Source organism: Camelus bactrianus, chromosome 17 (genome assembly GCF_048773025.1).
Source record: "Camelus bactrianus isolate YW-2024 breed Bactrian camel chromosome 17, ASM4877302v1, whole genome shotgun sequence".
Lineage (NCBI taxonomy): Eukaryota > Metazoa > Chordata > Mammalia > Artiodactyla > Camelidae > Camelus > Camelus bactrianus.
The window spans coordinates 3,393,467-3,417,986 of record NC_133555.1 but is presented as its reverse complement, the minus strand read 5'-3'; the positions used below and the strand labels follow the sequence as shown (position 1 = coordinate 3,417,986).

General features: G+C 53.5%; 1 protein-coding gene across 2 annotated transcripts in view; it reads right to left on the bottom strand.

The window, feature by feature from the left end:
* Nucleotides 1-5,897: 5,897 nt before the first annotated feature.
* The window catches only part of FGD5 (FYVE, RhoGEF and PH domain containing 5), a 104,609-nt gene continuing 85,986 nt past the window's right edge, over nt 5,898-24,520 (bottom strand). The window contains exons 13-21 of one of the 2 annotated variants that reach the window (XM_074344269.1): nt 20,622-20,705; nt 19,236-19,315; nt 16,929-17,028; nt 16,527-16,664; nt 15,388-15,517; nt 14,528-14,658; nt 11,729-11,857; nt 7,926-8,080; nt 5,898-7,097 (exon numbers count right to left, since the gene is read on the bottom strand). In XM_074344269.1, the coding sequence (XP_074200370.1) occupies nt 7,061-7,097; nt 7,926-8,080; nt 11,729-11,857; nt 14,528-14,658; nt 15,388-15,517; nt 16,527-16,664; nt 16,929-17,028; nt 19,236-19,315; nt 20,622-20,705 (984 nt within the window). In that variant the 3' untranslated portion in view covers nt 5,898-7,060. Of the gene's footprint in view, nt 7,098-7,925; nt 8,081-11,728; nt 11,858-13,852; nt 14,659-15,387; nt 15,518-16,526; nt 16,665-16,928; nt 17,029-19,235; nt 19,316-20,621; nt 20,706-24,520 lie in introns of those variants that run through there. The other variant, XM_074344268.1, reaches the window with a different exon arrangement.

Sequence of the window (24,520 nt, the reverse complement as noted above, 5' to 3'; positions counted from 1 at the left end):
ACTGTTGCATCTTTGATGAGAGGTTTTATCCCTATAGTTTTCCTGAACAAAGAGGAAAAAGACTTAAATTTTTTCACAAGGGAAGCTTAACAATGCCAAGGGATGTATCTGGGGAAAAGAAAAGCATTTTTTAAAAATGTTACTTAGCAGGCTTCTTTTTGTCAGGAGGGCATGTGTTTTTGAGCCTGTGTTGTGAGAAATGGATTCATAGAATGAGACAGCGATATCATGATTGTAAAAATGGAGGGTCTTTGTGGAGTAGGTGAGAGGTTGAGATTTAAGAGAAGTTAGTCAAATGGTCACAGCGAGAACCAATTGCTGGTCACTTTTCACCCTGCCCCATAGAGTCAGATTCAGGGTCACACTGAGTGGTCCTGCAGCTGCTATTTTTAAAGAGCTGCCTAATTCTGTGCTTGTAACAACCTTCACAATTACACTCGCTGGAGTAGCCGGGCCTGGGGCTTGGGCACAGCCGAGTACCGGAGCGGTCAGAGGTCCCTGATCCTCGCGGACCCCACGCGGCAGGGTTAAGCCCCGGCTGCTGGATCTGAAGGGCCGCGGCCTGACTGGGGGTGACAGTTCTTTGACATCCTGCTCTCCTGTGCACGTGTCGTTCCGTGGAGCAGGTACTTGCTGCCCACACTTGCCCCGAGACAGACTTGGTGCAGCTGTCAGTGAACAGCCCCCTCCCAGCCCTCCTTTGGAAGGAATGTGAATTCCACCCTGAAGGAGAGGGCCCGACTTGGAGGAGACCTTGAGGTCAGGGCAGTTCGCACCTGAGTGGGGAATCGTTCCAGAAACCAGAGTCACTACGGAAACGCTGCTGGCAGGAAACACGTTATATTTTAAAAGTTCTATAATGTTGGTGACTCTTAGCTCCTGGAAAATTTTATCATTTATAATTTACACACTAATAACAGGGTTTTTCCCTTAATGGCTACAGTATCCATTTCCTGATGAAAAGAATTTGTGTTGCTTTGCCATGAATTTTACACACTTTTCCCTTTTGTAATATTCTGAAGCATTCAAAAAATAAAACTGGAAACGTCATTACATTTGAATGTGTGACTTTAAAAGTCTTCCATTTTGGCTCATTGTGTCTAACTGCAACTTTGTGCTCTTTATTTTTTTCCCTTATCTGATAGTCTTAAGCTAGTGATTAAAATTTTCTTCCCATAATCTGTCGGTATAAACATTTTACATCAACAATCAGGTATGATTGAAACAAAAAGGTCATGAAATGGTCCTTCAGGATGACGGAATGTTCTGCCGCCCTCTGCTCTGCTCTTTGGTGTGTGGGGCAGGGGTGGGGTCCTGGTCGTGACCCATTGTGTAGATTTCATGACTCACTCCCAGAGTTTGAAAAAAGGATAAAAAAACCTCATTATGGTGCTTTCTTCCTTTTTTCTTTTCTCCTTCCTTCCACACTTTCTTAATACAGATTTTCTCTTGTGCAAGCCTCTCCCCCACTCTCTACATTGGCTTTATTGTAACGGAACCCTTGGAAGATGATCCAAGTGGAGAAGAGGCCTGCTGTCGTTCTGCTCTGTCAACACAGAACACCCTTTCCCAAAAGACATCATCAACTCTCTGTACAAGGAAAAGCCCGAGACCAGGCAGAGAACTGGTCTGCAGATCGCTCTGCGCCCACGAGGGTGTGATGAGGGTGGCCATAGGGTCGTCAAGCTTCTCCAGAGGAGAGCTCTGTGGAAGGGGATGTTGTCCTGCCGGGCATTGCCGCTGCAGTCTCAAATCTGGCGCAGTTAGGCTGGCTTCCCCTCAGTGTTCACCACCTTGGCCGTGTAGTTCTCCTGAGAATGTTTGGCACGTGTCAAGTTCCAAAAGGTGACTTGCAATCCTGTCTGATGAAACCAGTGACAGCGCTGGTGCCTAAAACAGTTCAGACACTCTTGGGTCTCGTTTCCTCCAGCTGAGGGTCTGACTATACGCTGCAGACAGACCCTGTAAACTGGCACCAGATGCCAAGTCTGGCCACAAGCCGAGGACACTGCCCGTGACTGAGTGGAGTTTTTACTCTTATTTAAGATGCAGCTGAACCACCCCTTCCTCTTTGAAAGCTTCCCAGACCCTCCCAACCCCAGATCCCCACTCTGCCCGTCCACAGCCTCCCGAGGCCCTTGTGGACACTGGGGCCCCTCCCCAGGCCTAGAGAGGGGATGCGTGGGCCACAGGAGGAGCCCAGGGCCATGCATGCATGGGGGTGCTCAGCTTGACCTCGGGTGGCTGTCTCAGGCCACAGACGGGTCTGAGCCCACACAGCAGTCCGCAGGGCCAGCCGTCCCTCTGCAGCTCCTCTCCACGCCCCGCCTGGGGTGGGGGGCAGCCTTGGAAAAGTGCCAGGTTCTGGCTGCAGCAAGCTGCACATTTGTGGTCTGTCACCCTAGACACACTGCCCTGGCTTCACACGACCACAGGCTCCGGGCCACGCCGCACTTGCCCCGGCCCGATTTCACTTCTGGAAATAGCCCCCTCCGTGGGGGATGCGACCCCCCAGGACAAAGAGGTGTTCTGTGAACACCTGCCCTCCTCCCCTCGGGGCTGGTGTGGCGAGGGTCGGATGGCTTCCTTCCCCAGACAAGACTTCCTGGCAGCTCTCACAGAGCACGTGCCGACTACAGCTTTCAGGCTGAACTTCGCACCACACAACGTACGTTCTTAAAGGGTTTGAGAATAGCAAGTAATTGATCCATTTTTAGGTTATTATTATTTACAAATCCATCTTAGGAATTCTAATCTGTTCCATTATGTAAGTGAGAAAAGTGAGCTGAACCCCCAAAGTCACTTACCTTAATCCCTCACACTTGAGTGTTCAACCTAACATGTCAATTATGGAATACACTAGAAGTGTAAAATGTTAACTTTTTTTTTAAACATGTGTATTTCGGGTTTTAAATCTCCAGATCCCCATCTTCCATTGAGGTAAATCTTGTGCATATGATTGCAGAAAAATAGAACGGTATTCATTGTTGCAATCAGTATACTGAAATAATGTTAGGTTATATGCATGGACTGTATGTTTCATGATAACATCTAAGGATTCTGTTTGGATAAAGAAACACAAGATTCAGGCTGACTCAACACTGTGTTATGGCTTTGGAGGAAGACGTCCTACTGACTGGTCCTCTGCAGTCAGATTTCTGTCGATTTTAGGAGGGAATTCACATTGCAAGGATCAGAAAATGGCCCATTGTATCAGCTCACATGCATTCAAGGGAGGTGCTACGGCGGAGAAGTCACAGCGTGGGTCTGCCCGTTGCGAGTGTGTGACGCTGGGCAAGTGACCGAACGCTTCCACTCCCCACGTTCCTCATCTGCGAAACAGGAATGATAATAATAATAATGAGGAGAAGAACTCACCTCAACAGGTCCTTGGGAGAATTAAAGGAAGGGGCAGGGTTAGGACGCTTAGAGCACTTCTTGCCAAGACGCCAGCTGAGAATCACACAGAGGTCTTCCAGGAGCCAGCGAGAGGTCGGTGCTGCTCGGCTGCCGATTTCACGGCGGTGGTTGACTAGGGACATAAAAGATCAGTAACATCAAACCTGCCTCCTCAGTCCCACTGACGCTAATATTTAGCAAACATGTAAAATAGATGCCCGAGTGATGGCCATTACTCTACCACGGAACGTCCCCCAAACCCATGGCAAGGCACAGGCCTTGCACCACACCAATCCACTAGTCTTCCCTCCAGAAGACGTGGTCCGGGGCGGACAGCGGGAGAGCCCCCAGCAGCGCCCTCGCCCCCAGCTGCCTGTCTGTGCCCGCCGGGGCAGTGCCCTCGCAGTGACTAGAGTAAGTGCGGTCTTGGAGCCGTGGGGCGCCTGCTGGGGGCTGCTAAGACAAGGTTACGGGGAGCTGAGCCCTCCCTCCTTGGGGCCTATGAACAGGCCGGAGGGCAGCCCCAGCCCTGGGGGGCAGTCACCAGCCAGCTTCTTGGGAACCAGCCCTGGAATCAAGCTGACGATGGACAGCAGGTCAGAGAAACCCAAAGAGCTTGGAGTGTGGGGGACACTGTTTAAGCCTGAGCCTGCCCTGCTTTCCCACCTCCACTTACTGAGCTGATTTCCTGTTTAAGCCAGTGCTGTTGAAAATAGACATCTTAGTGTGGACACAGTTGTCCTCTTGCCTGACCATTAATACATGGAAGCTCAGGAGTTTCCCTGATCATAGAAGCCGCGTATCACAGGCTGAATCCACTAACCAGAGAATATTCCAGGATGTCACTGACTTCGCTTGGTTGCAGAAGGAAACTGGGGCTTCAATCTGCTCCCACCACTCCCAGCCCGGGGGGCCTGAGTCCCCATTTAGGGCCTCTGTCAGTCAAGTGAGAGGCTGGACCAGATGGAGAAAGGACTCTGACTCGCTTCTGTGGCTGCAGCAGGGCCACCGGGGTCCCCAGCACCAGCTCACTGGTGCACGCCCAAATGCCACCTGGGTGACAGCCCCTCACCTGCCTAGGCCGCATCCGAGGGAGAGCAAGTGGTCAGTGAGTCTGTCAGCCTGAGCAGTCTGTCAGCCTGAAATGCAGAATTATGATTAGGACCCAAGAATTCCATCAGTGTCCCCGAACTCTACTGTCCCCTGGTGTGCTCCGTGCTAGTGATAACAGACAGAGTTCTCACTACTTCCTAGGACCAGTCCAGACTGCAGACACACATTCAGCCTGCCAACACGATGTAAAGTAGGTGCTACCTGCTTCCAGGGCTGCTGGCCTTCCGTGCACGTCTACAGCCACCCGCGGTGCGCGGTGCCCCCTGAACTCTTTGAGAAGCTGGATTGTTCTCTGCATGACAGGCAGGTGAAGGCACCAGGGCTCAGAGCTACTGGACAGAGTTCTGGTTTCTGAGCCACAGCACAGCCTGGCACAGCATCGCTTCCTCCCTGGAAACACAGCCATTGCTGGGGACGTGCAGCGGAAGGGCTGCCCTGTGCCCGGGGAGCAGGGAGCAAAGGCTGTCGAGGGGCCTCGGGTAGCCACTTGTCCGGCCTCCAGGCCCAGTGGGAAGGAGCACCTCAGGCCAGGTGGGCAGTCTCATCCGAGCTCCTCTGGGCTGGCCCCGTGGACAGATGGGTGACATGAACCTGTGAAATGGGCTGGACAAAGAGAAGGGCAGGGGAGGAACAACGAGCAATGCCGGCCAGTAGAAACTGGCCGAAGCAAGTAGGCAAAGAACCATGGGAAGGATGGGTGCAAACCATGCCCAGGGAGCCAGGCAGTTCCCTGCCGGCCACATACCAGCTGTGGAGGATCTTGGTAGCTGCTTCCTTTTATAAAACCCATCCAGTATGTTTTATTGATAAACCAGGTGATGTGATTAGAGTAAATATTCACTGAGGAATAAAAGCCATATTATCTTTTTTCTTTTTCTAAGTAGAGGGTACTGGGGATTGAACCCAGGACCTCGTTCTAAGCAAGTGCTCTACCACTCAGCTATACCCACACCTGCCATGACCTCTTCTTTACAGAGTACCAGAAATAGGATTTATACAGTAAAAGAGGCCTTCAGATGACTTTCAGACACAATTCTGCCAGGAGCTCAGAAATCGACAAAGGGCGGGGGCACAGAGCAGGCTGGGGAAGCGCACACCGCCTGCGCTGGAGTCTTGCTGCGCTTTTTAAAGGCTCCATTCAAATATGTCCGACGATGAAAATGATTCTGCTGGAATCAAGTCCTCAAAAATTAACAAGAGGCCCTGTCTAATCACTTAGCTTGAATCATTAATTAAATGTTTACTCAAACTGCTTTAAAGAAGAACTGTAAACTAGAATAAAAAAATTCCCCTGAAAAAAATTTAATGTAAGTAACTCCTGGATGGTGCTTTTTACAAGAGGCCTGTCAACAAATGTGTTTTTTTTAGGGGACAGGACATCAGAAAATGATACGACTGCTTTTTTATTTTGATGAGAGTAACAAAGGGTCCCCCCACCACTCTGCTTTACGTAAAAACATGTCCAGCATCGCGAGTAGCAGTCATCGGTGGGAGGAGAGCATCCGTAAGCCACTACTTCCCTGCTCCCTCGCTGTGTCCAGAGCCACCGGCCAAGACCACGCATCCACCTCTGATCGTATTCTGTTTTCTCTCCTTGTATCTCTTTCAAGGCTTCGTTAACACAGCAGGAGGATAACCATGTGGATAACAAGAACAGTTCTCATACACATCATGCTGTCGGCTCGTGTGGGGTGAACTCAGGAAGGCACACAATAAATTAAAGCAGACCCTGTCTCTTCGGAGGGTTTGCAGCGACCTCCAGGGCCGGGGGCCGGAGGGGCCAGCAGCCGAGAGTTTCCAGCACGGGCGTGGTGTTGGGACCGCAGTGGGGAGGAGGGGGTTCCTCTTTTGAAGTCACGTCAGCCCGCAGGTCGGTGGTCTCTGGGAGGAGAGCCCTCCCTCCCGCTCCGGTGCAGCGGGGCCCCCGCTCCGCAGGAAGGACACTCCCGGCCACAGCCGGGCTCACACAAACCAACGGCTGGACGCCTTTGCTGAGTACTGGTGGCAAATTAGTCCACAGGACTCCACTACTATCAACTTAAGTAAATCACTTGGAAAACAGAAGACTGGAGGCTGCTGCTCAGTAAAACAATAAAGTGCTTTCGATGAGAGTAGCTGTCATTTTACCGGCTGTTTCCCGTTCCACCTGAGGCACTGACGTCAACGAGATGAAAGGCGACAGTGTTTTCCAGGAGCAAAAGTTGTAACAGCTCGTTTCTACTAAAAAGCCTGCACTTCTAAAATGTACTTTCCCATTAGTTTCCACGTCTTCATGTTACTAAATTTTAACTCTACCGGAAATGGAAACGGTTTATGCTGGGAGGGCTGGCGGGGGTGGAGGGGTGGGGTGGAAAACACGAAGACGGGAAGGTCCATAAATATCCCTTAGGGGTTCCACTTGTGAAGGTGTAACGGGGGTCAGCGGAAAAGGTCAGGTCCCGTGCTGAAGCCAGCTGTGTGTCCGGACGGGCGGAGACACGGATCGGCTTCTGGAAAGGTCCACGTATCAACCTAGGCGTGTATTCTGAGTCCATGTGCTTGGTAACTGCTATAACACACTCGCACCTTCCATGGCCTCGATCCACCTGCAACACAGAGGAGAGGGAACGCTTGGTGTGGTGGCTCTGCCTGGAACTCTGGGCGTGGAACCCATGAGTGACTAGATGACGCTACTATTAGCCTGAAGTCAGCGACCAGGTCCTGTCTGTATTTGTTTCCCTGGCACTTAGCTAAGGGCCTGGAGTGTAGTACAAAGGTTGCGGAATCAACGCATGCCTGCATGCCAGAGTCATAACCTAGGCAGACCTCGTTTTACTGTGCTTGCTTTGCTGTGCTCAGAGATGCTGCATTTTCTACAAATCGAAGGCAAGTCTATCAGCACCTTTTTCCCGACATTATTAACCCACTTTGTGTCTCTGCAGCACATTCTGGCAATTCTCACAATATTTCCAACTTCTCCATTGTCACTACACTTGTTATGGTGATCTGGGATCAGTGATCTTGGATGTTACTACTGCAAGAAGATTACCACTTGCTGAAGGCTCAGATGATGGTTAGCTTTTTTTCTTTTTCTTTTTTCTTTTTTTTTTTTTTAGCAAAAAACCATTTTCAAGTTAAGGTCTGCACATTGTTGTTTTAGACATACCGCTATTGCACAGTTAATACCGTGTAGGGTAAACAAAACTTTTATATGCAGTTTGTGCCTCGCTGTATTGGAATATTCGCTTTCCTGGGTGGTCTGAAACCAAACCCGTGGTATATCCGAGGTCTGCCTGTGGACGTGAACCTGTTCTGCTGCTACCCAGGGGACCTGGTGGGACAGGACAGCTGGAGAAAACAGAAGCCAAAGCCCAGGGTTAACGGCTCGGTTCCTCTGAGAGGGAGGCAAGGAGACGCAGCACTAATTCTGGTACCTCTGAGCAGAATTGGAATCCTCTGCTTTGAAGCTATAAAATAGGGTTTTCTTGTGGTAAAGGTGAAATACAGGTCCTACTTCACTGCCGCCCTCCTCCTTCTCTGGAGCGACGGTGAAGCCTAGCAGGGGCATGCTCTCCATGGCCACTGTGTCCTGCAGAGGGACAGAGGGAAACTGACGTTAAACGCGGCACTCCCTCCAGGGCGCGGCTCAGCGGTCACCGGTGCCGCCCTCCACGTTCACGTGCCTGACGAGCCCTTCTGCGTGGCGCGTGCTCTGGCAACATGGAATAACCACATGAGTACCCTTCGCCCCCGCTTCCCACCGGGACCAGTCACGAGGAGGGAAGAAACTGAACAGTCCGTGACAGCATTTAGGGCCCAGGCATTTTCACCTTCATATTACCTTGTTTAATGTTCACAACAATCATAGAAGGTGCCACTCCCATTCGAGGAAGGAACTGAGGCTCAAAGAAAGGTAAAGGACCCCCAACATCACACAGCGAGCAAGGGGCAGAGCCAGCATTTGGACCCATGACCACCTCCTAACCCCACTTTCTTCCTACTGACTCGATCAGTCAGTGACTCAGTTGGATCTCTAGAGTTACTCCAGTTAAGGAAGCCTGTATTCACTCCCCAACCTCATACTGTGAGGCCTTGCTCACAGCGCCTCCACAGGGACCACTCAGGGTGCCTGTGCTATAAGGCTGCTGACAGTTCAGTGACACATACCCAGAGGCACAGATGGATCTTACCATCACAGTGCTAAGTGGCAAAAGAAAGAGCTTTTCATATAGCGATAGAGATATTTTTATACATACATACATTTATGTAAAAATCCATATTCCTAAAGAATACAACTTTATAAAATCACACAAACACAGAGAGATATAATGAGTTAAGCATATTAGAATGGTTGCGGGAGGAGGAGGAAGGGGAGAAGAGTTCAGTTTAAAGGGAATCAATTTTCAAAGACTGCTAAATCAGAAAAAGCACTTGACAGAATTCAACATCCATTCATGACAAAAAAACTCCCAGCAAACTAGGGACAGAAGGGAACTTCCTTAATCTGACAAAAGGCATCTATAAAATACCTACCACTAACATCATACTCAACAGTGAAATACTGAATGCTTTCCCCCTAAGACTGAAACAAAGCAAGACAGTGCTCTCTGACCAATTCAATTCAACATTGTACTGGAGGTCCTAGCCATTGCATTAAGGCAAGAAAAATAAATAGAACACATAAAGATCAGAAAAGAAGTAAAACTATCTGTGCTCACAAAGGACATATTCGATTACAAAGCAACTGCTAGAACTAACAATAAGTTCAGTGAGCTCACAGGATAATCAGTTTTTTTTTTAATACTTATATATCAGCAGGAAATAACTAGAAAATAAACTCCATTCAAAATTGCATCCAAAAATAAAATACTTTAGCATAAAGCTAACAGAAATGGAAGAACAGAAGTGTAAGACCATTACACTGAAAACTACAAAACATTGAAGAAGAATTTAAATAACTGAATAAATGAAGATCTGTCCCAAGTTCATGGATTGGAAGATTCAACATTGCTTAGATGCCAATTCTTGCAAATTGATCTATAGGGTCAACAATTCAAGATGGAATACTACTCAGCCATAAAAAGGAATGGCCTATTGCTGTATGCAACAATACGAATAAATCTCAAAAACATCACAATGTGTGGAAGAAGTCACACGATTCTATTCGTGTGAAGATCTAAAGGAGACAAAACTAATATACGGTGTAAAAAAATCAAAACAGTGTGTCGCCTCTGGGGAAAAGGGTGAGGCGGGAATTACAGGTGTACGCCTTAGTCAAAACTTAATGAACAGTACCTTTAGGATCTGTGTACTTTGTGATATATAAATTGTACCTCAAAGGAAAAAAAAAAGATACACAAATACTGAACTCTAGGGGGAAGGATACTTTGAAAAGCACCAAAAAGTAAGGTGGATGGGGGAATGAATCAATAGATCCATAAAGGAAGTATAGTAAAATGCTAATTGATAGTCTAGTTGATGGTATAAAACAGTTCATTGTAAAACTGTTTCAACATTTCCTTTTGTTTGAAAAGTTTTAAAATAACAAATATATTAACTAAATAATAAAATATTAGAAAGAGTAAAAAGGATTCCTATGTATTTCTGACAGTCACTCTCTCCTACGATTGTTACCTAACAGCAAGTGCATGAGCTTTGGGCTGCTTCGGGGTGCATGACGGGGCTCACGGTAGTGTAGACGGTGAACACTGGCTACCCACTTTAACAGATCTTTCTCTTTGATGGAATCGGAAAGCTTGGCTCCGCCACTGGCAAGGCTTACTGAGAAAATGCACAAGTTCCTCTCTCTGAAGAAATGGCTTTGGAAGCATACTTAAATCCGTCTTTTAAAATCAGCCCACACTGTCCCTTCTGCGATGACTGTTGCTCAGGGCCTGGAGACTGGGTTCTCCATTCTCAGACAGGATCCACTCTGTCTGGTGGTTGGTGAATTATCACTAGTCTTCGTCCATCCAGCTAAGGTAGAGCTTCTTTCTGAAGTGTGTTCTGTGCAACAGTGGCTCCCCCATGAGGAAGGGGCTGTGGTCAGGCCGGCCTGGGGTGCCCCACCTTCTGGAGACCCCAACACACCCTCAGACATGAGGCACCGAGAGGCACGACTGTGAGTAAGTCCAGGCACTGCCTCCTCAGGGTCCCTCAGACCCCAGTTCTCAGAGGGCCCTGTGGGTGGCTCTGGGGGACAACCATGAGGGAGATGCTGCCCCAGCCTGCAGACGGGCCAGTTTGAGGAGGAGATCAACACTCTCCTCGGCGCAGAGAGCCCTGTCTGTGGCCTCATGAGTGGAAGGGCCCCTTGGGGACGGCCCGGCTCACACAGCGCCTGGGTCACTCAGGCCCACAGCGGCCCCTCTGGGTCTGTGCCCCTGCTGGGATGGGGCTGACCGCAGCCGTCACAGCCACAGGGAGCTCGAGAGAAAAGCTTTACACTCCGAAGAAGGAAGTGCCTTCTGCCCGGTCGCCGGCATCGGTGGTCAAGGGAGAAGGGCCAGCCCTGAGCTGACCGCATGTCCTCATGGGTAAAGCACCCACTCTGTGCAGCTGGGCAGGATGCATTTAAGTCCTGTCTTCAAAGTGGGTTTAGCCTGTGGAGACCACCAGATGGTGGGGCCTGGACAAGGAATGTCTCACATTATCCCACAGGTTCAGCCCGGGGAAGGACCGGAGCATCCCCTGCTGTACAACCAAGCCCACACCCGTCTGCTCCAGGAGCACGCTTGGCCAAGGCCCTCTCCCCTGTATTTTGGCAGACATAAATGTAAGATGTTCTGTAATATATATAAACATAAGCTTTACATAGTAGAAGAGTTACCACGAGGCACTATAGTTCCCTGAAAAGTGCACAGACAAAAAGGTGCAGTAGTTTCCTCCAAGCTGCCGAGTTTTGTCGGAACGACTGAGGTGGAGAGCAGAGGGAGCTTTCTTTTCCCAGATGCCGGGCCCGCGACACCCAAACGTGCCGGGGCCCAGGCCTGCCTGCTGAACCACCTTATCCCCACAGGGAAACGGCAAATCCTTCACATGAAACAGACGCGCGGCTGCGTATCCACAGCAACGCTCAGCGCGCGGCATCCCTTGGTAGTGACTGGCCGGGGGCCACACGCAGGCCTCGCACCGCCCGCGGCTGGGGCGCAGTGCACACCCCACGCGGACGCTCTGGGGCACGGGCATGACCCGCGGGCCCCCACGGGACAGAGGGGAGAAAGCGGGGGCACCCTACCTCGCTGGCCACGTAGGTGTAGAGCACTTTGCCTTTGATGACGAACCAGAGCTTCTTCCAGTGCCGCTTGCCCTTCTTACACCGGCTGAGGTAGCCACTGATGGCGGAGCCCTCTCCGGAGGCGGCCACCTGGCAGAGCGAAGCAGGGCTGTCAGGGCAGCAGGGGGCGGGCAGGGCTCAGAGAGAGCAGTGCAAGCCGGCTGGCAGAGTGTCTACACCGCTTTGCAGTCTGAGCCTTGGATGAGGACTCAGGGTACCTCCAGCACCTCGAAGGCAGCAACACAGCACCGTGTTTGAGAGACCGGACTGACGGTATGGACGGGACCGGGAACAAAAACTGCTTGCAGGGGTGCTGCCCCAGGGGGGCTGCAGATTCCTGGTTCTCTCCCCCAGCCCCCAAGCCCTCAAGTTACAAAACCACAGATACTCGGGGGAACGTTTCTTCTTTCTAAAACCGATTCTTACACTTTTCAACTTACCTCTTTCTTACAATTAAGATGGGATCCCTCTTAACAGACACTCACTACTATGAAACAGATAGACAACAAAGACCTACTGGACAGCACAGAGAACTATATTCGATATCTTGTGATAACCCAGGATGGAAAAGAATCTGAAAAAGAATATGTGCATGTATATGTATGACTGAATCACTTTGCTGTACACCTGAAACTAACACAACAGTGTAAATCAACTACACTTCGATAAAAAATAAAGAAAAAGGGATCTTTTCTATACTGTTTACCTACAAGGTTCCATGATCTCCTGCCTAATGAATCTGTTAACGCCTCTTACTATCAAGAGTAGCGGTGGCTGTCTGTGGGAAAGGCTTTACTTGGCGATTAAGAACTTGGGCTTGGAGCAACACCAATCTCAGGTTCCAACCCGGGCTTCACCAGCTGCTAGACGGGCCACGCCAGGCAAGCTCCTTCCTGCCTCTAAGCCTCGTGTCTTTCCAGTAAAGCTGGAGGTAAATGATGTAGGACAGACCTGTCAGGTACTGGGCCTGACCCACAGTAAGGGCTCCACAAACACCGACTCCCCTTTTGCAGCACGAAGGCCAGGTTTTGAAATAATTTCATCTGACTGTCTCATGTCACTGATGGGGAAACTGAGGCCCAGAGGAATGGAGGGACCTACCAAAGGTTGAAGCCCAACGTGGCTGAAGACAGGGTTAGAACTCAGATCTCTCTGCAAATGCCCTGAAGGCAGCTAACTTCAGTGCAGGGAGAGGACGCTGCAGCCAGCTGGACTGCTTTGAGAAGTACCAGGAAAGGAACCTGCCCGCCCACTGGTCCCAGGACCCCTGACACCAGACACGGCTGCTCTCCCCACGCTTGACCTGCTGGAGCAGCTCAGAGCGAGGAAGGCAGACTGGACAGAACACGTGAGAGAAACCCGCTCTGCGATCCCTTCCTGCCAGGTGCTCGGGGGCCTCGATCCCACAGACCGTCTCACGGGAAGCAGGTCTTATTGCTGAGGCGGAGCAAGGGGGGAGGGGGAAGGGCGGCGGGAGCCGGGGGCACATTCCCCCTGGGGCTGCTGCAGAGCTCAGGGTGCGGTCTCTGCTGAATAATAAAAAGGCTGTCACTTAGGGCAAAAATTGCCATCGTGGCTGGGGCAGATCCACACTGCACCAGGATCAGAATGGCCTGACGTCAGAGGGTAAGAACAGTGGTTCTCAAAGTCTGCGCCCGTGGAATACTCCGGTTCTCAGCTCACGGAGACACCACGGTGGGAGTTGGAGGGTGAACTTTTCTGTTTGCAGAAAGGGAAGAGTTAAGTAAATGATGTCACAAGTGTGACATTTCTGTGTATGAACTAATGTGAAATAATGATATCGAAGATAAATTAAGTGCAAGAAACATACAGAAGATTCAACATAATTATGTCATCTTATGGGTTAAAAAAGGATGTGACCGCCTCCATTATGTATAATCATAAACATTTCTGGAAGGATCCATATGAAACTTCATGGTGGTTACCTTTGCGAAGTGGGACTGAAGGAGTCTGGGGGAGGGAGAGAAACCCACTTTTCATCATGTAGTCTTCAGGGTTTTGAACAAAATTTTTATCACATGTTATTTCCAAGATTTTCAATATGCAAAAGGAAGTAAGTTAATGGATAGAACTGTACCCATTTTAATGTTTCACCTCTAACACTTTTTAAACCCTTTCCACCTGCTACTCAATAATGAATATTAATGAACAAACTCAGAAACATCTGATCACTCTTCTGACAGCTTGCACATTCACGGGCACGCGTTTGTTTGTGGTTGTGATTACAATGCAGACATACTCTGGTCCTATCTGCAGAACAGAATCGAGTTTGGCCAATGCTGAGGTTTCCTGTAAGGAGTCCCACAGCTCACCCCCCAGGGTAGCAGACCGGGGCAGCTCGGGGAGGGGCTGACGTGGGGGAGCGGAGCAGGACTGGCTGCTTTAGTCCTGAGTGCCCAAGCGATCTGGGCGGTAACCCTGGGCACCAGCCAAGACTACAGGGAAGAGGAAAAGAAAGCGCTGGGGGGACAGAAGGGGGAGCGATGTCTGCCAGCACCACCTACAGCCCCCTGGGCCCTGTCCTCTGCCCTCGACAGGCATCCTCTTGGCCACGTGCAGGAGGCAGGGCTGTTCCTCACAGCTGCCTGTGTTACTGGAGTCAGAATGTGTCCCATTAGGGATCCTCTTGCCCAGAAGAGCTGGGTCCGGCTGGGGTGGGGGTCCGAGCCTGTCCCCTGAGGGGGATGGAGAGCCTTGCAAATCCCCTGCCTCCCATGCAGGCAGCCCCACCTGCCTCACCTCGGTCAGGGCTGAAGGGACTTTCCTCTGCTTCTTGAAGGCCGAGGGGTGGATGCTGTGGAAGACGGACGAGAAGGCGCTGCTCGAGAAGCGGGGGGCGGACAGGGGGAAGCTCATGCTCACGGGCCGCTCTGCAGAGGGACAGGCCACGGGAAGGGGTGAGTGTCCGCACGGTGCCCGTGAGGTCAGAGCTCCCGCCTCCCCCCACCCCCGAGATGGGAACCAGCCCCACTTGGGGGTTAAGTGTGGCCAGAGAGATGGGCACACCCCTTCTGCTGACACAAAGGCAGGGGGCAGGGGTGGGGCAGGCTTTCTCAGGTGCCGACCCTCCTCCTTCATGTCTCCCTGAGGCTGGGCTGTCCTCCCCGATGGCCTTGGGCATGGTGGGGGGGTGGACAGAGAGGGGCAGTCCTTGGTCTTACACCCAGGGTCCACCTGCTCTGGGGAAGCCTGTCCCTGAGCTCAGCTCCTCCGGCTCCTCCCTGCACAACACCCCTGCTACCTGGCTCACAATCCTTATCCCCAAAAGGTCCCCTAGGACACAGGCCTGCAGAGAGGGCTGCTGTGGCAAAGAAGACACGAGTGCCTGCCTACTGTCCTCGACACAGAGACGCACAGACCCAGCATTCCCCAAACTGAGCTGCCCCGGGAACCCTTCCTCCAGGTGCACTTAGGGATCTTCCACAAAACCGACACATTGGGAAATGGTGCCCCCCCCCCACCCCATGTGGCTTTTAGGTCCTATTTCTTCCTTGAGGGCTACTTTTATTCTGAGCCTCCCTAGGAAAGCGGTTTCCGACATGAGCCAGGGGCTGGGGAGAAGCCAGGAGGGGAAGCAGGGCGAGGATGGCCCTGGGTACCTCTCATCAGGCCTGGGACATCCCCGCCCCTCTTCCTCAGCTCCCCGAAGCAGCCGTCGCAGACCTTGGCCATGCGGTCCTTGAGGTACTTCAGAGGGTACTTGTTCCGCGAGCAGTTCCGGCAGACGATCTGCAGGTGGGGGGGGTACGCGTGTCGGGGGGGGGTCTCAGTCTCCCAGCACGTGCAGAGGGGCGCGTCCCCCACTCTGCTGGCCCCCCACCCCTCCAGGACCCCATGTTCTGAGCACAGTCACTATGTTTCTGTGAAAGTGCTTAGCTGTTTTCCTTTGTGAAGAAATTGAGATGTAAGTGATAGAAAACATTACATTAGTTTTAGGTGTACAACACAGTGATTCAATATACACATATACGGCTGGGCCTCTGAATCTGCAGGTTCCACATCCACGGATCCAACCAACTATAGATCAAAAACACTCAAAAAAAAATTCCAAAAGCAAAACTTGAATTTGCTGAATGCTGGCAACTACTTATGTAGAATTTACATTGTCTTTATAGCAATTTAAACACCATTTACATTGTATTTGGTATCATAAGTGATCCAGAGAGGATTTAAAATATATGGGAGGATTGTGTAGGTTATATGCAAATCCACACCATCTCACATAAGGGACTCGGCATCCTCAGAGCTTGGTATCCATGGGGTCCTGACCCAGTCCTGCCCTGGCCACCTGGGGACGACTGTATGATGCAGCGACCACCAGAAGTCTAGTTAGCACCCATCACCACACAGAGTTATTCTTTTTTCTTGTGATGAGAACTTTCAAGATCTACTTTTCTCTTAGCAACTTTCAAATACACAACATATTACTAACTCTTGTCACCATGCTGTAAGCTTATCTGTGTTTCTGACGAGCCTGTGTCACTAACCATGACGTGACATTTTTTTCTCCCAGGACAAGAACCGTGCACGCTACAATTTTGAGCACGTGGTGGTGTAGTGGATCAGGCCTGGGATCTGGAGTCCGAGTTTGAGGATATCAGCAAAACGGGAACGAACAACCCCTACTTTGCAGGGTGGGTGTGACACGCCCCAGTCTGGGCCCAACACGCCGCTGGACACCACTCAGCCCCCACCCCGTGCCACCTCGGTGCAGGGGCTCCCCGTGAGGGAGGCTCACCTTGCCGCAGGCGTGGCAGTGGTGCCGCCTCAGGGTGAGGGAGAAGTCGCAGCCGCAGTTCATGCACATCATCACGTGTGTGACAGGCACCAGGGTAGGGGGCCTCTCCCCCAAGCTGACCCCCAGCCTCTCGCGTATCTGGAGCAACGGAATCGGATGAGCAGCATTGTCAGGAGACCAGCTGGACAGGCACACCCTGTCCTGCGCGGGGTGTGTGTGTGTGTGTGGCCCAGGGTGGAGCCTACTAGTGCAAGCCCCTCTGTGTCCTCCAGGGAGAAACAGAGCTGGAGGTGCCAGGCTGTGGGTGGCACAGTGACGGCCCAAGCCGGTCGGAAGGAGGACCCAGTGCCCTGACGGAAGAAGATGCAAGTCGTCCTGGAAACCCGGAGCCGCCCCACTCACCTCCACGCTGTGCTGGAAGGCGGCCAGAGCCCGGGCCTTGTGGTCCTCAGGGAGGGCTCTGCTCAGGCAGCTGTGCCACTCGTCCCGTTCCGCACAGGAGCTGTGGGCGCGAGCTGGAGTGTGCCAGGGCGCAGGGGCTCTGCCTCCCGCCCTCTCAGGGCTGGCGGGGTGCTGGCCGCCCCGCCCCTCCCCCACGGCTGAGCCTCCCGCACCTGAAGTCCCACCAGCCAGCACCCGCCCCCTGCCAGGCCGGCCCCGGCTTGCACCTCAGCCCCTCCGCCTACGAGCAGGAGCCCCGCACGTTAGCTGTCCTCGGGGCCCCGCCTGTAACCTGGGAACGCCAACGCTACCCCTTCAACTCCCAGGGCTGCCGTGGGGAATGAAAGGACCCGTGGGGTGTGGACAGGCTCTGTCAATGGCAAAGCACTGTTCCAGGGGCATAAGCGAGGCTCAGAGGGTCCCATGCTTTAGGGTGTGGGCTGGTAGGGGCCAAGGGCGGGGTATCACGGGGAAGGGAGGTAGACAGATGCTGACAAAGGCCCCAGTCTCTCCACCTTCCTCCTCATCTTCCCACATAACTTCCCTGACACTCACTCACCCAGAAAGCAGACTTCTTTACCCCCTTCCTGAGTGGTGGGCGCCACACCCGGCTGAGCTGCCCAAGAGGCCGCGGGTGGAAATTCTCACAAGGCCCACTAGGTGTCGCTCCCACCCCGCGCTAAGTGTGCAGACTCTGCGGGGAGAAGGATTTGGCCTAGGAGGGAGGGTGGTGGGCAGCCAGATGCCGCGCGACCCTAGAAGGAGGTGTCTGGGTCCCCTGGAAGCTTCAGCGTGTAGCATCTGGGCTATCAGGAAGGAGACTGACCTGTCAGTGACAGTGGCTCCTTGAGGCCACTTGGCCAAAGGGCAGTGTTCCTGCCTAGGAGAAAAGGGCAGCCCCACCTGAAGGGCTGAGCGTGGCCTGCCACTACCCTCGCTTCACGTTTGGGCAAAAGGAACCATGCCCTGGGCCTCCTTATACCCCTGATTTCACCTGGAGAGGCCACAGAACCCCACCCAGGCATCACCTCCTCCAGGAAGCCTTCCCTCACTCCCCTAGATGCGGTGGTCACTCCTTAGAATCTCCAAGGCTCCTTCCACCCCCCCAGGCAGGAGACAGCAGTGGAGAAGCGCCCTGGGTCACAGTCCTGCGTCTGAACCTCAGTTCTGCCTCACATGGCTCATGGGGGACACCTCTCCAGGCCTCAACTCCCTGTGCAGGGGAGGAGCTGCAGGCCCCACCTCCAAGGTGGGGGTGGGGGTCAGAGGAGACACCTGGCACCTGGCAGGTGCCCGTGCATGTCACTTTTGTTGTCACTACTAACTATTACAGCAGTTACGTTCCGCACTGTAACCAGTTCACAGCTCAGCCTATGAAGTGGGCCCTCCCCAAGCCAGTCAAGGTTTAAACGGTCTGTGTCTTCAGCACAGGACCGCACACTGAGGAGCAGCTAATAAACACTCAGTGGGCGAGTGCATCCACCAGACAATGTGCGCCAGGGCGGAGTACCGTCCCAGGCCCAGGGCCACCCCACAACGGGACCTGCTGCCGCCTGTCATGTGCTGCTGGGAGGAAAGACACACAGACCTAGGGAACCCTGCCCCCCCCCCCCGCCCCCATGCCCAGAGCGGCCCCTGGCAGGAGCCCCACCTCCCCGTTTCTGAGCTCCGGGGACTGGAGCTGCGCTTGCCCTGGAAGAGGGGAGGGGGAGCTCCTTCTCTGTGGGAAGCCAGAGAGGACGAGGACGGATCCCTGGGCAGCCTGAGGGCTGAGGAAAGCAGTCCCTGATAGAAAGCCCTCACCCTCAGACAGGGAAAGCACAGGGCTGGCTGCTCACCCCTTATCTTTCTTTCTCTCTCCAGACGCGGCAGCCTAAACACAGACCCCTTTATGAACTAAGCTGCACCATGCACTTTCCTCTGGCCTTAACTTTTCTTACTCCTGTGAAGACCCAATAATCTGTAGGGTTTTACAGCCGTGAGGTATTGTGATTGTCAGATTTAAGCAACGGACTCTGGAAACCCCTCAGATTCTATGTAATGTTTTATGTGTATGCACATTGTTTCTGGGGAGAGAAGCCATAGATTTATCAGATTCTCAAAGTGGTCTGCAACGCAAAAATGGACAAGACATGATGAAAAAAACAAAAGTCCTCTGACCCAAAAGGATACCGAAATGAAAATGGTAATAGGTGTAGTATCTGTTGTTCCAAACTTTCCCATCGTCAAAATCCTGCCCCAGATCCTCCCCCGCCCCACGCCCCATACCTCGCAGACAGAGTCAGGCAGGACTCGGAAGTCTCGATCTTCAGGGCGTAGGGCACTTTCTCCATCACCGGGCGGCTGACCTGGAAACCGACAGCAGCCCTCAGGTGGGGGCAGTGGGGGCGCCTCACAGACCGGATTCTTCTCCCGGTCCTGCCACTGCCCCTCCCTGAGCCAGAGCTTCCTCATCTATAAAGGGCAAGCCTTTCTTTTGGGCAGATGCTGTGTGCTGGAGGAGGGGGTGACTCTGACTCTGCACCGTCCCCCTCAGAAGGCTGTGAGCGTCCCTCTTAGAGCCCATCGTGTGGGACAAGTCGCTGCTCAGCGGCCACCCTCCCTCAGCATTTCTGTAGCAGGCTCCTGAGTGGAAGCTTTGGTCCGCGGTGCCCTCTATAGGCTCCTCCAGCCCTCACCTCTGCCCTCCGTTCTCCCACCTCAGTGTCCCCTCTCTGACCACTTCACGCTACACCAGAATTAACTTTCTAAAACTTCCTGCTCATCACGAATCCCCATTAGCTCCCAAGGGCCCCATATTCGGGACCAAGTTACACTGAGCTTGGTCACAGAGAACCCGGCCCTTCCCGCCTCTCCGACCTCACCCATGAGACTGTCTAGCTGGGCTGGCCTCTCTCTCCCCTTTAACAGGTCTCTGTACTTCCACGTTCACAGCAGCATTATTCACAGCCACCAGAAGGTGGAGACAACCCAGTCCATGGATGGATGAAAGGTACACAAAGTGTGGTCTCCACATATGATGGAGTACTACTCAGCCTTAAAAAGGAAATTCTGATACCTGCTACCACAAGGATGAACCTTGAGGGCATTATGCTCAGTGAAGCAAGCCCATCACAAAAGGACAAATAGTGTGTGATTCCACTCACAGGCAGTCCCACAGTTAACTAAATCCATAGAGACAGAAAGGAGGATGGTGGGGGTCAGGGGGACAGAGAGGAGTCAGTGTTTAATGGGGACAGAGCTTCAGTCTGGGAAGATGAAGAGTTCTGGGGATGGATGGTGGTGGTGGTTGCACAACAATGTGAATGTACTTAATGCCACTGAACTGCACACTTAAAATGTTTAAAATGGTAAATTTTGTATTATATGTATTATAAACACACTTAAAAAAATTAACACCTGCTTGTTTTCTTCCTCCAAGCCTTTCCTATACCTTTTCCTCCTCCTATGACTCCCTTCCTTCTCTCCTTCAGCCTCTACCCAAATATCCACTCTGGGACTCAGCCCCCCTCCTCCAGGAAGCCCTCCCTCACCCCGCTCTCCCAGGACTACCTGCTGTAACTCACATGATGGGGCTCCGGCTCCTCCTCTGCTGGGTCTCCTCCTCCCCTGGGGTCTACCCGCCCACCCTGGACTCCCGCACTGGGGACCCACCTTCATGCTGGCCACCGCCAGCGTGTTCTTCAGCCGGTACTTCCCGTCCTTCTGCGGATACGTGTACAGGAGCACATCGCTCATCTGGGGAGAGGGGACCCGTCAGACATGACTTGGCCCCGGAGGGCTGCATGGGCGTGTCCTGGAGGATCCCTTGTATCCCCAGGGACCCCCGAGGGAGAGCAAAGCCGCTCTGGGCTGAAACGTGAGCCGCTTCCCCACAGTCCCGCTTTGACGCAGACACTCAAGAGGAGCAAAGGCGGAGACTCACAAAAGGTGAGGTCTGGGAACATTCAGAGGCCCAAAAGGGACACAGCCCAAAAGGGACACAGCCCAAATGTCTACCGGTAGGTGACCGGACACACAAACTGTGGTGCAGCCACGCTGCTCAGCACAGCCACTCGGCCACCAGGCGAACCAAGTGACACACAGGACGACGGGGGTGGACCTCCAGCACACACGGAGTGACAGAAGCCGGACGCAGAGGGGTGCACGCTGCTTCCCCGGGACCGTGCTGGGGGGCTGGGTGTGCTCTGATCTCGACCCCGGTGGTGGTGCCACCATGGTGTGCAACTGTCAACACACACTGACACGTACACTTAAAACGGATGCATTTTACTCTCTATAAATTAAGCCTCCATAAGGCAGAGCTAGGGAAGGGAAGGAGGGAGGGAGGGAGGGAGGCAGGTCCCGAGGACAGGGAGATGGTGGTCCTGCTTGCTGCTGGACCTCCAGTAACATAGCAGGCGCCCCACTACTGTCTGCTGAGTGAACAGCTGAAGCTGCCCGCTGCCGCGCAGGGCAGACAAGAGAAACCCAGCGAAGACACCTCACCTCCCTAGGAAAGTGTTCCTGCTTGGCTGAGAGGTTTATAGCTTGAAGAGCCAACGTCACGCTCCGGGTGGGGCTGTGGGCCGTCAATCCTGACCCTGCTCTGCAGCAGCTGTGTGACTATGGACAGGCCGCTTCCCTCTCTGAGCCTCAGCCACCCCACCTGCCACGTGGGGGACATCCCCACCCCCACCGCACTGTGAACACTGAGTGGCGTTGGCGAGCCCTGGCACACGGGAGCCAATGTAAACCAGGGTGTCCCGGGGATGGGACAGGACAGGCATCTCAGGGTCTGAAACAGGACAAGAACTCGGGATTCACCCTCGTCTCCCTGCAGAGTCTGCTGAGGAAGCAGAATGGGTGACTTTTCCCACCACTGGCCCTTCTGGCCAGGGCAGTGCCGAGACCTGGCCTGGGCACAGAGCTGCTGTGTGACCTCAGGCAAACGCTTCCTCTCTCTGGGCCTCACTGTCTCTACATGGAGTTGGAGTAGACCAGGTCCAGCAATTTTTTTGGTCAAGGGCCAGAGAGTAAATATTTCAGTCTTTGTGGGACAGATGGTCTCTGTCGTAACTGCTCAACTGGGCCACTGGAGCCTAAAAACAGCCACAGACGATCATAAAAGAATGCGTGAGGCGGGGTTCCAACAGGCCTCCGCTAACAAAAGGCAGACACTGTTGTCACCATCTCCCCCTCTCATAGGGAGAAACTTGAGGCACAGGCTGGCTTGATAGCCTCCCAGGATCCCAAAGCTCCTCTGTGGCAGAGCCAGGGTCGCGAGTCAATGAGGCTGCCTCCACGAGTGTCCAGGGTGGTGTGCTGGGGGGGCCCGCACGGTGACCAGGCCCCACCCACCCTGGGGAACTGCTGGTGTCACTCACCACGGGGCCCCAGCCTTTCTGTGGCTGCCCCTGCTGCCATGGCAACGGCATTAGCCCCTGAGGCTCCCTGGGTGGTTCAGGACCACGCTGCCTCCCAACTGCCCGCGGACCTCCTGTCCTCTTCAAAGCGTGTTTACAGCCCCGTGGAGGGAGGAAGAGGGGCTCCTCATGGAGGAGTAAGGGGGAATTTCTCTCAATAAGGAGCCACCAGTGGGCAGCCCCACCTACTGCTTGGGGCCAGAGGGGACACCAGGGCCACTGTGGGAACCCCCCCCCCCAGCATCACGGAGGCCCCTGCGTGCTGTGGGCAGATGCCCTGACTTTGCTCACAATAACCTCTGTTAAGGTTATTTTATGAAATTAGCATGCGAGAAGGAAGAAAAGTTCTTCCTTAAGTACATTTGCCATGGTGCTCGCTGGCCCAAGAGCCTGTCCGTCTATCCATCCTCCACCCACCTACCCCTCCAGGGGGTAACTACTAACACCCACTCAGTGGGAGGTCCTGTCCTGAGGCAGAGAGAAGAAGGGGTCCCAGGTTCAGACCTGGGGGGGGGCCTTACGGACCAACGACAAGAGGAAGGAGAGACCAGGCCTTTCATTGTCCATGGCTGAGACAGAGGCTCCGGGGAGGGGCCACACTGATGCTGGAGGGAGCCCGGGGGAGGGAGAGAGGGGAGGAGAGGAGAGGGTGGGGAGGGAAGGAGGGGGAGGGAGTGGGGGAGGGGGAGATGGTGACACTGTGTCTCTGCCTGGCATCTGATGTCCCTGTGACAGGCACAGGGACAAGGGGGGCACGGCCAGAGGGGAGACGGAGCTCAGTTTGCTGCAGTCTCACAGCCAGCAAGCAGCAGAGCTGGGACGTGAACCCAGTCTGACTCCCAGGCCCATGCTCTTTGCTACCAGCCCAGACCCCCTCACTTTCCATCCTGGAGAAGAAAGGACTCAGGAGACCCAGTCATGGGCTCCAACTCACCACAGGGCTGCCCTGGGGCGGAGACCCATGTCCTGTGGGTCCTCAGAGGGAAGGGTAGAAATTCTCATCAAATAAGTGGTTTTTATGCGTCAGACACATGAGGCCCCCCAATCAGTTCCCCAAACTGCCTAGGATTTCCACTTTCTTGGTGGGAAACTGGAGACTCAGACACGTCTGCGACTGTGTCAGGGCCGCAGAGGGGCTGAGTGTCTGGTGAGGATCTAACCGGCTCAGCCCAGCTCATTCCCGCCCACATGGTGTGCATTTCTTCTCAACAGAAAGTTCTCAAATATTAGGCTCTAACATGGAACAAGGACGGCTTCCTCACTGGACTCCAAGATCCACAACAGGGCGGGGGCCCCATCTGCACACCCCACACACATCCTGGGACACAGGAGGAGACAGACAGGAGCTGCAGAATGAGTGACGTCACAGCAGGCAGCGAGCAGAGGTCAAAAAACTACCGAGAGAAAGGGATTCAAGCATCTGCAGGGACTTCAGGACCCTTCTGAGAACTCAAATCCGAGCATCCAGTGGTTGGCTCTCAGATCCCTCTCAAAGCTCCCCAGGGATCCTAGCTCCTCCTGCCTTTAGCCAGATGTCCCCGGGCACCGCAGCACCACCGACCAGGGCGAGGGAGGTGACGGGTGGCTGTTAGGAGGGAGCAGCGGGTGGGGAGCCCCTGAGCTCGGACCACCTGTGCTCCGTGCAGAGCAGACTGACCCATGCAGCCCGGCGGAGGCCTTGGGACATAAGCTCAGCTAACCTGCCCGGCAGCTGCAGACTTGGGATCCCCTTCTCCGGACCATGAGCTCTCCCCGGGATTCAGCCCCAAGTGGCTGAGCCACGGTGTAGACCCCACTGGGGAGCGGAAGAGCCCACCTGCAGCCAGTGATTCCATGAGACCCACAGAGCTCCTCCCAACACGCCGAGCTGCTCACGCCTCTACTCTTTGCTCATGCTGTTCCCGCTCCTGAAACGCCCTTCCTTCGTGCACCTGACAAACTCCTATCCTTCCTTGTGGGCTTAACTCGGGTACCATTTTCTCCAGGAAACACACGACACACTCAGCACAGTGCGGAGCACCCAGTAAACACTCAATGTCAGCCGCCACTGGGCCGCTCCGCTTTCTGTTCCCTGCCGCTCCTGCATCCTCTGCTTTGCTTCCCTGGCTCTGAGATTCTGCCCACACTGTTCTTATAACTCGGTCTTTA